Source organism: Odontesthes bonariensis, chromosome 11 (assembly GCF_027942865.1).
Source record: "Odontesthes bonariensis isolate fOdoBon6 chromosome 11, fOdoBon6.hap1, whole genome shotgun sequence".
Taxonomy (NCBI): domain Eukaryota; kingdom Metazoa; phylum Chordata; class Actinopteri; order Atheriniformes; family Atherinopsidae; genus Odontesthes; species Odontesthes bonariensis.
In genome coordinates this window covers 5,571,938-5,587,158 of record NC_134516.1, presented here as the reverse complement: position 1 = coordinate 5,587,158, position 15,221 = coordinate 5,571,938, and the positions used below count along the sequence as shown (strand labels likewise).

General features: G+C 42.0%; 1 protein-coding gene across 2 annotated transcripts in view; it reads right to left on the bottom strand.

Moving 5' to 3' along the window:
• Positions 1-749: 749 nt before the first annotated feature.
• The window catches only part of tmem198ab (transmembrane protein 198ab), a 43,308-nt gene continuing 28,836 nt past the window's right edge, over positions 750-15,221 (bottom strand). For both annotated transcript variants that reach the window (XM_075477328.1, XM_075477329.1), the window contains exons 2-5: positions 7,743-8,003; positions 6,468-7,049; positions 5,015-5,217; positions 750-4,575 (exon numbers count right to left, since the gene is read on the bottom strand). In XM_075477328.1, the coding sequence (XP_075333443.1) occupies positions 4,423-4,575; positions 5,015-5,217; positions 6,468-7,049; positions 7,743-7,890 (1,086 nt within the window). In that variant the 5' untranslated portion in view covers positions 7,891-8,003 and the 3' untranslated portion in view covers positions 750-4,422. The remainder of the gene's footprint in view (positions 4,576-5,014; positions 5,218-6,467; positions 7,050-7,742; positions 8,004-15,221) is intronic.

Here is a 15,221-nt window from a genome sequence, read left to right as displayed (position 1 = left end):
ATCTCGTTTTCTGATCAGTTTTCACTGCAGAAAGTGTGCAGAAACATTCAAAAACCAAAAAATGAAAATGTTTTCCCCATCGGGAGTATTCTGCAGATGAGGTGAAACGTACGTGCGTGCCTGTGCTTATCAACAAACTGAAGGAGAAGATGTTCAGAGGAGATAAAAGGTGCCTGTGGAGGGAGATAAACACTGGAAAAAATCAGTCTTACCAAGTATATTTGTCTCATTTCTAGTCCAAATATCTCATTACACTTAATATCAGACACAACTGCCTAACAAGTACCATTTCAGCCAGATATAGGGACTTGTTTTAATACAATACATCTGGAATATCTTGTTAAATGAAAAAGTCTTGAAAACAAATTGTTTTGAGTCGGATTTCACATGAAACAAGCTTTTTTTTTTCATTTGAAGAGGTTTTTAAGCTAATTTCAAGATCACTTTTATCTCAAAAGTCCTAAATATCACATTTTATTTCAAGAAATCTGGACAAGCCGATTTTCACTAGTTCCATTGGCAGATTTTTTTGCTTATTTCAAGCAAAAACATCTTGTATTTGTTGTTTTTCTTACTTATTTCTGGAGGGGCATTTTTTCCAGTGAAGATGGGATGAGATGGAAAATACTGAGAGATAATCCCTCAGGACTTCCACATATTACTGGCTGATGAAAGTAAAGTGGATTTAGTGTTTGATAGATTTCAGTTTATCACAGCGTGTCGCTGCTTTAAAGGACGACTCACAAACATTGATTGTGCACAGGCCCGTAGGAACACATGCTTTAATAATCACGGTCATAATTCAGTTTAAAAAAAAGCACGACGTTACTGGCCGACAGTGATGACGCTGTAAGCAGAATGGCTCAGAAGTATAAATAAAATCAGCAAATAAATACATCTCACTGGAATAAACTCGTCTTAATTAAATTAGTCTTAAGAAAAAGAAAAATGTTTCAATGGTAAAAATAACTGAAGAAAGTTAATAAGTGCCGTGTTTTATGTACAAATTTCACATTGATGCACAGGAGAGGGTGTTCGTTGCCACGGTGGAGGCAGCAGAAGAAGAAGAGTGCAGTCATGCAATTCAGCTTTTCACTAATAAGAATGAACCACACCCCCCCCCCCCTTCCCTCTCCACATGTGTTTGTTTCTCCTCTAAAGACGATAGCAAAGTATTCACATTTTTTACTGTTGACAAAAAATTCTATGTTGTCCAAAATAAAGAAAACCAATGCACACGATGGAAGGAGTTGGTCTAAGTACAAGTTTCTATGGCCACGAGTCCAGTTTGCATTCAGACACACGAGCCGTATTCACACTGGCACCTCCGCCTGGTCTCATGGGGTAAAGGTGCTTTAAAGGAGGCACACTGCAGGATTCTGGGACTCACATTTCATGCATAGTGGCTTCTTTACGCCGCCTTTCACATCGGCTGTGTTCCAAACCGCATACTACTCCTACTGACTTTAAATTTTAAAGCGAGAAGTTCCCGGATGCATACTAGATTCTCTGAAATGTTGGGTATGCATCATGAGGTCACTACTCATACTCAAACTACCCAAGATGCAACGTAACGTGACGTCGCCGATCGTCATTTCCTGTCAAAACGGCAGTTTCAAGCTAGCTACAACGAGGGTAGGTTCACTTCCTGTTTTCAAAACAAAAGCACCAATTGTATGGTAATGGCTTTCCCTATGATAAAAGGCAACGGGTATTTTATTTTGTGAAAATAACAGGAAGTGCGTTGCTCACTGCGGCTAGCTTTAGTAGCGCCGAATTCGTGGGAACAAAATTGTAAATAGCCGGTATTTTGTCAGGTTTTCAACACGTTGGGGATCTAAACGACTACTTTCTCGCCTGAAAATGTTTCAAATGTTGCTAAAGTTTACAGAGTTTAGAGCTTAAGAGAAATCAGCTTCAGGCCGGCTGATTTCGGCTCGGGCAGGAGCGAAATGCATTGTGGGTAAACGCTCTGCATACTGTCTGATCAATGAGTATGCAGTATGGAAGTATGTAGTATGTAGTAGGCGGTTTCGAACACAGCCATCATCTCTTTTTTTAAATCTGCCATTTTATAAACTGGGGGGGGGCAGAACCCAGCGCCCGTGAGCTGGACCGCCTGCACTAACCGGTGTGTCTGCAGCAGGCATCAAGCTAACGTCAGCTAGTCACAAAAGTAGAAAAAGGTGTTCAGAGCAGCATCTAGCTTTTAGCTCGCAAACATTTTGCAGTAATTTCAAGTTTTGGAAACTTCAAATAAAGCGGCGTTAAAAAAAGTTGATGAATATGCCTGTTAACCCTAATCCATGATAGGGGACATTTTTGTCCACTTGGGGTGTACTTTCTCCTCTAATTTCACACTGGAAATAGTGATACTCATCATATTTGGTCCAGTTGTGCATTTTTGAGTATTTTTTCGAATTTCAAACACACATTATATACAATGCAATTTTTCATTGTGTAGAAAAAAACTCCTTAATTTCTGAAAAGGGACATTTTTGTCTCCTTTTAATACGACCTAAAAACATCATACATTAATATTTTTTCCCCTTTTTTTTTCATAAATCTTTTATTCCACTTCAGTTCTGATCATAACTACCAAGTGATGCTGATCAGAACTCAAGTAGAATAAAAGATTTATGAAAAAAAAAGTGGAAAAAATATTAACACGTTTTTAGGTCGTTTTAAAAGGGGACAAAAATGTCCCTTTTCAGAAATTAAGGAGTTTTTTTTTTTTTTTTAAATCAGACAGCAAAACAATTAAAAATCCCTAAAAATCAATGTTGTTGCTGACCATAATTATCCATGCTCAACAATTCTACTTTGCATTCTATATATTGAAAATATAGCAGTTTTTGTGTTTTTTTTTTTACAGAAATTGGCGTTTACATCATATAAACCAGTATTTAAAGGGTTTAATTTTTGAAAATAATTGAAAACTTGGTGGTTATGATCAGAACTGAAGTGGAATAAAAGATCTATGAAAAAAAAAAGCGGAAAAAAGATTAACATGATGTTTTTAGGTCGTTTTAAAAGGGGACAAAAATGTCCCTTTTCAGAAATTAAGTTGTGTTTTAAATCAGGTATGAGGGTTAAACACAAAGCTAACCATGACAGGAACCATTGGTTAGCATTAGCCAAAAGCTTGAGGCTTCCCATGAAACCGCCCGTTTGCCTCACATCTTTTCTCCCAGAGGAACCGTTCCCTCAGTTCTGATTGGTCAGAGGAACCGTTCCCTCAGTTCTGATTGGTCAGGTCAGGTCAGGCACCATCCTGCATCAGCTGCTGCTCTAATAAAAAGAAAAGCCTTGCAGCAGAGCACGTAGTATGAATACTGATGGTTAGCCTAGCATCTCACCTTTGTTCAAACATGTTGTCCAGCTTTGTTTATGGAATAAAAATCTTTCTCCTAATCTGTTTGCACAGTTTGTCACAGTGTAAAACTGCCAAAGCGTGTGTTTACCAGCACGTAAAAACTTTTAAATCGTGTCTCCGTTCAGGTGAGATCCCAGATAAGGTGCCAGTGTAAATACAGCCGTCTAGCTTCTCTATCCAGGCATCTGTGAAGACAACAACCCAACGCACAACCCTGCTTATTGTAGCTCTGCGCCCCCAAACAGCCGGACATGTGATGCAAAAACAAGCCGCTGATGGGAGATCTGACCCTCCTCCTGGTGCCGTACGTGCAGTCCGAGGAGGGGCAAGGCACCCCTTTAAATACCCCCTGGCCTTTGGGGAGCAGTTTGACGCTTGAAGTAGAGTATTGTCCAGCACCAAGGGTGACAAAAGGGTTTCCCCTCAATAAAAATATGTTTCAAAGAGTCATTGTAGTCCAGATGGCACAGAAAGCAAAAAGAAAGAAAAAAGGGGATCCCGGTTTGCATGGAAGGGTTCTTACCTCCCTTTACAGGTGGTCTATAGGGACCTCTAAGAGGCCTAAAGCCTGAGGAAGTGGCTGCTTCTCCAGCACCAGCTCAGTGGTAGAAACTGCCCCCTGAAGGAGAGTTTCAGAGCGCTTCAGTGTATGATGGCTGAGTTAGAACCTGAGGTGGGTTTGCAGTGAATCTCCAGGTTGGAGCCGGGTCCAGCGGGCTGGTTCAGATCTCCTTTAAGATCGTAGCTGCTGTGTGTGTGTGTTTCAGTTATGTGTGCATGTTCAGAAAGAGAGTGACAGGAAGTTGGATGAATCTCTTCACCACGATGACGCTCCAGCAGGTTTATCATCCAGAAATGGTTTTGTTTTTAGGGTAAATTCACCTCAAAGTGGGATTTTTATCCTGGTTTGTTAGTGGCTAATCCCAAATAATATTAAACCTAGAGTCTGTGTATTTAAACCCAGTGAGCATCTGTTTGAGCACACGTATGATTGCCCCTGGGTGGGGGAGAGTCAGGAGTTTATGCCCCTGGGGGTCCGGCAGCAGTCAGACCCGCAGAGAAGGTCCGGCTGCTCCAGTCAGAGGAGTCGTGGAGCCGCAGTCGTAGCTCATCTCCACAACAGCGTGGGAGCCGCCAACCAGCCGGCCCGGGAAGGGCTGTGCCTGCACCTGCCGGTCCCGGAAACTCTGGATGTAACTCTGGGAAAAACAGAGAAAAAAGCAGGAAAACGAAACGATTATTTCAGTTTTAATTTGAACTAAAGAAAGATGAAATAAACCAAAAGTGGTTTGTGATAGAATAGAATATAAATAGAATAGAAAAATACTTTATTCATCCCCCAATGGGGGAAATTCAAATTAGTCAAGTAGCTCAAAAAAATGATTAATATTTACAATGATAACACCAATTCTAATAAAAATACTACTACTAACTAATAATAATAAATAATAAATGACTAAATAAATAAAATGAAAATAAAAAATAAAAATAAATCAATCAATTTGAGAAGAAGCAGTCACTGTTAAAAAGCCTTATGGCTGTGGGAACAAAGGACCGATTGGAAGCACGCTGCCAAAAATGGCTGATCATGAACTCTAAGGTTCAGCTGGTGGAGGCCGTGGCGCTGACGCTTCTCACCGGGGACAGGACGTCCGTGTCGTAGCGGCGGATGGGGTTGGGTTTGCGGCGGTAGGCGGGCTCGGCGTTGAGCTGCTTGGCCTGATGGTGATGGTGGGATGACGAACCGTGCTGCTGCTTTTTCTTTTTCTTGTTCCGGTAGCGGTCGTCCCGCTGACGAATCCGCATCACCTGCATCCTCCTCTGCTGGCGGCTGATGATGACTGCGGAGGACAAGAGAGAGTCGATGAGCGGAGGCAGGCTGCTGCAGGTGGAAACAACTGACATGAACTCCTTTACTTCCTAAAACCAGCAGGAAATCCATGTTTCTGCATTCTAATCTGTAACTAGAAGCACAGCAGAAACAACAATAAATATAGCTGCAAGCAGCGATGGGGGGGCCTAGCAGCATGGCACGATATGGAAAGCTTGGGCTGCTCAGGAAGGCGTCATGAGTCCATGCACCAAGTTTGGCATCGATACATCAATGCATCGCAGAAATACGGCCTGATGTCCTGTTTGCATGTGGGCGTAGAGTTTGATTGAATGCCACGGTTACACGGAAGCTAAATGAAAAAATCCACATGATAACTTTTGTGTGGTTTGGTCTGAAGATTCTATGTGCCAAGTCCCGTGGAGATCGGACAATCTGTGTGGCCTGAAATGCCACAAAGGTTTTCGATTAAATTCAAAATGGCGGAAAATCCAATATGGCGCAGATGACGTCATGAGGTGCTTTGACTTTGTCTGCATATCGGGATTCCAACGGTACCTCATTTGTGAAATTTGGACCAAGGGGTCCAAAGATATAAGCAAAAATGCATTTTTGCTACATATGGCGCCACCTATGGGCCAAACGTCACCAAACTTCTTGGGCCTCTTACCGTACTGATCATGAGTCTGTGTTAGAAGTTTGACATCATAACATCAAATGGTTGCCAAGATATGCCAAGATTTGGTGGTGTCGCCACCGAGTTTGATTGGCTTTTATGGAAAAACGGAAGCGTAATTAAAAATTCCACACGGTAACTTTTGTGAGGCTTGGTCTGAAGAGTCTATGTGCCAAGTCCCGTGAAAATCGGACAATCTGTGTGACCTGAAATGCTTTTTTAAGGTTTTTAATAAAATTCAAACTGGCGGACAATCTAGTCATACGCAAATTGACGGACTCGTCATGATCCAAGGATTCCAACGAAGCCTCATTTGTGAAATTTGGACCAAAAAAAGTTATGCAGCTGGATGCACTTTGAACTTTGACGTGTTGGTGGCGCTAGAGAGTAAGCTCTTGGGGCATGAAAATTCTTGACTTTGGCTTTGGCATTGGGCTGAATACGTGTGCCAAATTTCACAACTTTTTACCATAGCGTTCATGGGGCTGCCATAGACTTCAATTGCAGCGGATACGGATCAATAATAACAGGAAAAGCTACTAACACAATGGGGGCCTGGCAGCGAAACATCCCGGTTTGCTTACCCTTGGTGTGGGAGTATCCCCCCGCGGTCACCTTCCACTGGACTATGACACCCAGCAGGGTGAGGGCGGGCCACACGCCCAGCACCACCCACGTCAGCCAGCACACGGGCTTCCCAGGCTCCGCTTTAATCCGCTCGTACATGTACAGAACCAAGGCACAGAGCTCCACAAAGTAGTCCAACGCCACCGTGATGACGGCCGCCCCGAACACGGCCGTGGACAGCGTGGTGAAGAGGCGCTGCCACTGCAGGGTCAGCACGGCAAACAGCATGCCCAGGCCAAGCAGCACGCCCAGGGGCACCCAGACGGAGCGCGGCGGGCTGTCGGAAAGCTCCTCCATGCCCACCAGGGTGGCCACGGCCACCAGCAGGCCCAGCAGCAGGCCCACCATGAACAGGCCCACGCTGCGGACCAGCATGGTGACCAGGCCGCAGAGCGTCCCGATGCCCAGGCCGATGCCCACCGAGGCCTCCGCGCTCAGCTGGGTGTCCAGCACGCGCTCCTTGTAGCAGAGCATGAAGATAACCACGGAGCCAAACATCAGGCCCGTCAGGAACATCACCGCCTTGAAGCAGCGGTACCCTGAAAGGACACAAGACATCACAAATAAGCCCCGAAGAAGAAAAACATCTGTTGTGTATGGAAGTGTTTCTGTGCCATCAGAGTTTGAATACGAATTTCTACTATTGAATGTTTACAGCATTAAAATCAGAATTTGAATTTGAAAAACCAACAGTGTAAATAAAAAATCAATTTCTAAAAAATAAAATCAGTGGAAAAAAATTCAACATCTAAAAAAAAATTCAACTTCAAAAAATTCAATGGAAAAAATTCAATGGAAAAAAAATTCAATGGAAAAAAATTTCAATGGAAAAAAATTCAATTAAAAAAAATTTAAATTAAAAAAAATTCAATTAAAAAAATTTCAATGGAAAAAAATTCAGTGATCTGTCCAATGGAGCGTAACTTGATTGGCTGTCGCTGGATGAAATGAAACAGGGATTGATTGCTTCTCCCTGTTTACCCAGATGTTGAGTCTGGTTCTTTTTCCACTGAATTTTTTTCCATTGAATTTTTTTCAATTGAATTTTTTTCCATTGAATTTTTTTACACTGATTTTTGTTTTTAGAAATTGATTTTTTTTTACACTGTTGGTTTTTCAAATTCAAAGTCTGATTTTGATGCTGTAAAATCCAATATTAGAAATTCGTATTCAAACTCTGATGGCACAGAAAAACTTCCATAGTTGTGAGGGGTCAAACCTTCGTGGCTTACCGAAGAAGCAGTAAATGATGCCGAAGAGGCAGCACATGGAGCAGATGACGGAGGGAACCACCTTGTAGTATCTGACAGTGTGCCGGCAGCCGTCAGGGCTCAGCTCCTGCTCCGTCTGCTCCAGCAGTATGTCCAGGGTGGTCGTCATGGCGAACAGGGGGAGGGAGGAGCAAGAGGAGAGGAAAGGTGGAGGAGGAGAGGCGATCAAGTGGGAGGCAAGGAACCAGGGATGTTATGGAGCACTGCCCAGGTGCACTTTACCTGCGGAAAGAGTCAAAAGAGGAGATTAAAGTGAGATGGAGAGTCACAGGCTGTGTTCGCAATCGCATACTACATACTACATACTATATACTACATACTACATACTGCCTACTTCCATACTACATACTACATACTGCATACTTCCATACTACATACTACATACTGCATACTTCCATACTACATACTGCCTACTTCCATACTACATAATGCATACATCCATACTACATACTTCCATACTACAAGCTGCCTACTACATGCTTCCATACTGCATACTACATACTACATACTGCCTACTTCCATACTACATACTACATACTGCATACTTCCATACTACATACTACATACTACATACTTCCATACTACATGCTGCCTACTACATGCTTCCATACTGCATACTACATACTACATACTGCCTACTTCCATACTACATACTACATACTGCATACTTCCATACTACATACTACATACTGCATACTTCCATACTACATACTGCCTACTTCCATTCTACATACTTCCATACTACATGCTGCCTACTATATACTTCAATACTACATACTGCATACTTCCATACTACATACTACATACTGCATACTACATACTTCCATACTACATACTGCATACTAAATACTTCCATACTACATACTGCATACTTCCATACTACATACTTCCATACTACATGCTGCCTACTACATACTTCCATACTACATACTGCATACTTCCATACTACATACTACATACTGCATACTACATACTTCCATATTACATACTGCATACTTCCATACTACATACTACATACTACATACTTCCATACTACATGCTGCCTACTACATACTTCCATACTACATGCTACATACTGCATACTAAATACTTCCATACTACATACTGCATACTAAATACTTCCATACTACATACTGCATACTAAATACTTCCATATTACATACTACATACTTCCATACTACATACTGCATACTTCATACTTCCATACCACATACTTCCATACTACATACTGCATACTTCATACTTCCATACTACATAGTACATAGTACATACTACATACTTCCATACTACATACTGCCTACTACATACTTCCATATTACACACTACATACTACATACTACATACTACAAACTTCCATACTACATACTACATACTGCATACTACATACTACATACTTCCATACTACATACTTCCATACTAAATACTGCATACTACATACTTCCATACTACATGCTGCCTACTACATGCTTCCATACTGCATACTACATACTACATAATGCCTACTTCCATACTACATACTACATACTGCATACTTCCATACTACATACTACATACTGCATACTTCCATACTACATACTGCCTACTTCCATTCTACATCCTTCCATACTACATGCTGCCTACTACATACTTCAATACTACATACTGCATACTTCCATACTACATACTACATACTGCATACTACATACTTCCATACTACATACTGCATACTAAATACTTCCATACTGCATACTACATACTTCCATACTACATACTTCCATACTACATGCTGCCTACTACATACTTCCATACTACATACTGCATACTTCCATACTACATACTGCATACTACATACTTCCATACTACATACTGCATACTAAATACTTCCATACTACATACTGCATACTTCCATACTACATACTTCCATACTACATGCTGCCTACTACATACTTCCATACTACATACTGCATACTTCAATACTACATACTACATACTGCATACTACATACTTCCATATTACATACTGCATACTTCCATACTACATACTACATACTACATACTTCCATACTACATGCTGCCTACTACATACTTCCATACTACATGCTGCCTACTACATACTTCCATACTACATGCTACATACTGCATACTAAATACTTCCATACTACATACTGCCTACTACATACTTCCATATTACATACTACATACTACATACTTCCATATTACATACTACATACTTCCATACTACATACTACATACTGCATACTAAATACTTCCATACTATATACTGCATACTAAATACTTCCATATTACATACTACATACTTCCATACTACATACTGCATACTTCATACTTCCATACTACATACTTCCATACTACATACTGCATACTTCATACTTCCATACTACATAGTACATAGTACATACTACATACTACATACTTCCATACTACATACTGCCTACTACATACTTCCATATTACATACTACATACTACAAACTTCCATACTACATACATAAGAAACTTGTGCTAAAGGAAAAAAATAAAAATAAAAAATGGACCAGACTCAGTGAATAATTCCCTATAATATAGATCAGTGAGCAGTGCTGACCAACAGGTCATTGGGGTCATCAGGTGGGAACCTCCTTTCATCAGTGTTTCGTCTAGTTGGGCCCACGACACCTCCAGGAGGCTAGACAGTGATCACTGGCGTCCCAGAGTCACCCCCCTAATGCCAGCCATCACTGCTCCTCACACCACAACAACCATCTTTTACAGCCACAAGCTACCCCAGCCTCTCACCAACTGCACACCAGTCACAGCGGGGTGGGGATGCAAACCCTGGTTCAGGTAGGGGGAGAAATAAAAGAGATAAAGATAAGTAGGAATGGGATGCATGGGAATGCACGCATGTGGTTAATTTCCACTTGTGTTTTGCCGCCTCTTCCTCTCAACTCGTCTTTGCACACGTAATCTGTTTGATTCATCAGTTAAACTCTGATCACTGTAACCCGTGTCCTGCTTTCTATCAGCGGGGGGTGGGTGCGATGCGTAGAAGGACACGGACTTTCAAAAACAAGACTTGATTATTTAGTTAAAAAACAAGGTTAACATAAATCTGAGCCGGAAGACAAGATCTAGGCTGTGTTCGAAACCGCATACTACATACTACATACTACATACTACATACTGCATACTGCATACTCATCGATCATAAGGTATGCAGAGCGTTTACCCACAATGCATTTCGCTCCTGCCCGAGCTGAAATCAGCCGGCCTGAAGCTGATTTCCCTTAAGCTCTAAACTCTGTAAACTTTAGCAACATTTGAAACATTTTCAGGTGAGAAAGTAGTCGTTTAGATTCCCAACGTGTTGAAAACCTGACAAAATACCGGCTGTTTACAATTTTGTTCCCACGAATTCGGCGCTACTAAAGCTAGCCGCAGTGAGCTAACGCACTTCCTGTTATTTTCACAAAATAAAATACCCGTTGCCTTTTATCATAGGGAAAGCCATTACCATACAATTGGTGCTTTTGTTTTGAAAACAGGAAGTGAAGCTACCCTCGTTGTAGCTAGCTTGAAACTGCCGTTTTGACAGGAAATGAAGATCGGCGACGTCACGTTACGTTGCATCTTGGGTAGTTTGAGTATGAGTAGTAACCTCATGATGCATACCCAACATTTCAGAGAATCTAGTATGCATCCGGGAACTTCTCGCTTACTCAAACTCGCATACTAACTCAAAAAGTTAGTAGGAGTAGTAGGAGAAGTATGCGGTTTGGAACACAGACAAAGACACATGTTATGAAACAAAACATAGATTCAGCTTTGAACATGAAACCTAAAGCCCCATCTGTTAACTGGTTGGCTGAGTAACTCATTATTAAACATACTTAAGGGTTTATTTCTCTTTCAGCATAAAGCAGCCATTTGCTACACTCAGATAGGATATTACACTGTTTCTAACTGCTTTGGGAGCCCTTTTTTTCCACCTTGCATCGCTGGAAAACCAGCTAAAAAACGACTGACTCGACCTGTGATTTGTTCCTGCCTCTGAGGCTCAGAAACGAGCTGCTGCTGCCATCAGCTGACACAACACCGACACCCTGCTAACAAAGCGGCAACGCTGTCAAAACACAGACTCCGGCACAGTTTGGCGTCCTGATTGTGGAAAACAGAGGATAATAATAGCCCAGAGCACAGCTTGGTGGATTCATAGCCTCTCGGCTTCTCTCGACTTCTCTCGGCTTCTCTCGGCTTCTCTCGGCTTCTCTCGGCTTCTCTCGGCTTCTCTCAGAAACACGCTGACTTCAGGGAGATCTGACTCTACAAACCTGCCCTTCTGTCATCAGGCCTTCTTTTTGCTCTGACCTACGAGCTCCATCCATAACACCTCAGCTCCTTATCAGCTTCTTATCGGTGCTTTCTTGGCTTCCACGTGGTCTCGCTGTGATTAAAGAAGTCCAACCCTTCGTGTTTTAGGTCAGCGGCAGCTTACACACAAGCTTCCTGGTTCGTTTCCTTTTCTCGCAGAGTCATGTGTTCCCCAGTGTTGGAACACTCCTCCACCTAAGTGTTGGAACTCTCCTTCACCTTTCACCTGTTCCCGAGTGTTGGAACACTCCTCCACCTAAGTGTTGGAACACTCCTCATCCTTAATGTTGGAACACTCCTCCACCTTTCACCTGTTCCCCAGTGTTGGAACACTCCTCCACCTAAGTGTTGGAACACTCCTCATCCTTAATGTTGGAACACTCCTCCACCTTTCACCTGTTCCCCAGTGTTGGAACACTCCTCAACCTAAGTGTTGGAACACTCCTCATCCTTAATGTTGGAACACTCCTCCACCTTTCACCTGTTTCCCAGTGTTGGAACACTCCTCCACCTAAGTGTTGGAACACTCCTCCACCTTAATGTTGGAACACTCCTCCACCTTAATGTTGGAACACTCCTCCACCTAAGTGCTGGAACACTCCTCCACCTTAATGTTGGAACGCTCCTCCACCTTTCACCTGTTTCCCAGTGTTGGAACACTCCTCCACCTAAGTGCTGGAACACTCCTCCACCTTAATGTTGGAACACTCCTCCACCTTAATGTTGGAACACTCCTTCACCTAAGTGCTGGAACACTCCACCTTAATGTTGGAACACTCCTCCACCTAAGTGCTGGAACACTCCTCCACCTTAATGTTGGAACACTCCTCCACCTAAGTGCTGGAACACTCCTCCACCTTAATGTTGGAACACTCCTCCACCTAAGTGCTGGAACACTCCTCCACCTTAATGTTGGAACACTCCTCCACCTTAATGTTGGAACACTCCTCCACCTAAGTGCTGGAACACTCCTCCACCTTAATGTTGGAACACTCCTCCACCTAAGTGCTGGAACACTCCTCCACCTTAATGTTGGAACACTCCTCCACCTTAATGTTGGAACACTCCTCCACCTAAGTGCTGGAACACTCCTCCACCTAAGTGTTGGAACGCTCCCCCACCCTTCACCTGTTTCTGCTCCTCTGTGGCTTCACACCTGGCAGCTGCTGAACAGATATTCTTTCCTCTGGTCTCCTGCTGCCTCCATTATTCAGATCTCCCTTTGTCCTCGCCTTCTTCCTCCACGTCCTGTTTAACCTTTCCGCAGAGCTACCTTCACCATACATGTTGCACACATTTACGTTCTAAAAAGACATCTTTTTAAGGGAGTTTCTTTGGTTGTGAAGGTAAAACCCGACTCTTTCAGCCGGTTTCTCCTCTCTATCTCAGGGTGAGTTCATTCCGACTGCAGAAGGTTTCTGGGTCAGAGGTGCTTATGTAACTCAGGGAAACTTCACTCTGATATTCATGAGCTTCTCTTTCCCTCCGCCTCCTCCCCTTACTGCTTCTGTCCTCCCTTCCCAACCTCTTTTTTCCTCAACCTCTCCCCCTTTTTAATTTTAGCTAATTACTTCCCTGAGGGTGAAGAACTAGAAGAGGTTTAGCTTTGCCTTGATGGGAAGTGAAAAACCAGTCTGGCATGTTTGACATAGGCTGGGTTCCAAACCGCATACTTTTCCTACTACTCCTACAAACGTTCTGAGTTAGTATGCGAGTTTGAGTAAGCGAGAAGTTCCCGGATGCATACTAGATTCTCCGAAATGTTGGGTATGCATCATGAGGTTACTACTCATACTCAAACTACCCAAGATGCAACGTAACGTGACGTCGCCGATCGTCATTTCCTGTCAAAACGGCAGTTTCAAGCTAGCTACAACGAGGGTAGGTTCACTTCCTGTTTTCAAAACAAAAGCACCAACTGTATGGTAATGGCTTTCCCTATAATAAAACGGGTATTTTATTTTGTGAAAATAACAGGAAGTGCGTTGCTCAATGCGGCTAGCTTTAGTAGCGCCGAATTCGTGGGAACTAAATTGTAAATAGCCGGTATTTTGTCAGGTTTTCAACACGTTGGGGATCTAAACGACTACTTTCTCTCCTGAAAATGTTTCAAATGTTGCTAAAGTTTACAGAGTTTAGAGCTTAAGAGAAATCAGCTTCAGGCCGGCTGATTTCGGCTCGGGCAGGAGCCAAATGCATTGTGGGTAAACGCTCTGCATACTGTCTGATCGATGAGTATGTAGTATGTAGTATGCAGTATGCAGTATGTAGTATGTAGTATGAAGTATGTAGTATGTAGCATGTAGTATGCAGTATGCAGTATGTAGTATGAAGTATGTAGTATGTAGTATGTAGTATGTAGAATGTAGTATGCAGTATGCAGTATGCAGTATGAAGTATGTAGTATGTAGTATGTAGTATGTAGTAGTATGAAGGATGTAGTATGTAGTATGTAGTATGAAGTATGTAGTATGTAGTATGTAGCATGTAGTATGAAGTATGTAGTATGAAGTATGTAGTATGTAGTATGTAGTATGTCGTATGAAGTATGTAGTATGAAGTATGCAGTATGCAGTATGAAGTATGTAGTATGTAGTATGTAGTAGTATGAAGGATGTAGTATGTAGTATGTAGTATGAAGTATGTAGTATGTAGTATGTAGCATGTAGTATGAAGTATGTAGTATGAAGTATGAAGTATGTAGTATGTAGTATGTAGTATGCAGTATGTAGTATGTAGTATGTAGTATGCAGTATGTAGTATGTAGCATGTAGTATGTAGTATGTAGTATTTAGTATGAAGTATGTAGTATGTAGTATGTAGCATGTAGTATGTAGTATGTAGTATGCAGTATGTAGTATGCAGTATGTAGTATGTAGTATGCAGTATGTAGTATGTAGTATGCAGTATGTAGTATGCAGTATGTAGTATGCAGTATGTAGTATGTAGCATGTAGTATGTAGTATGTAGTATTTAGTATGAAGTATGTAGTATGTAGTATGTAGCATGTAGTATGTAGTATGCAGTATGTAGTATGCAGTATGTAGTATGTAGTATGCAGTATGTAGTATGTAGTATGCAGTATGTAGTATG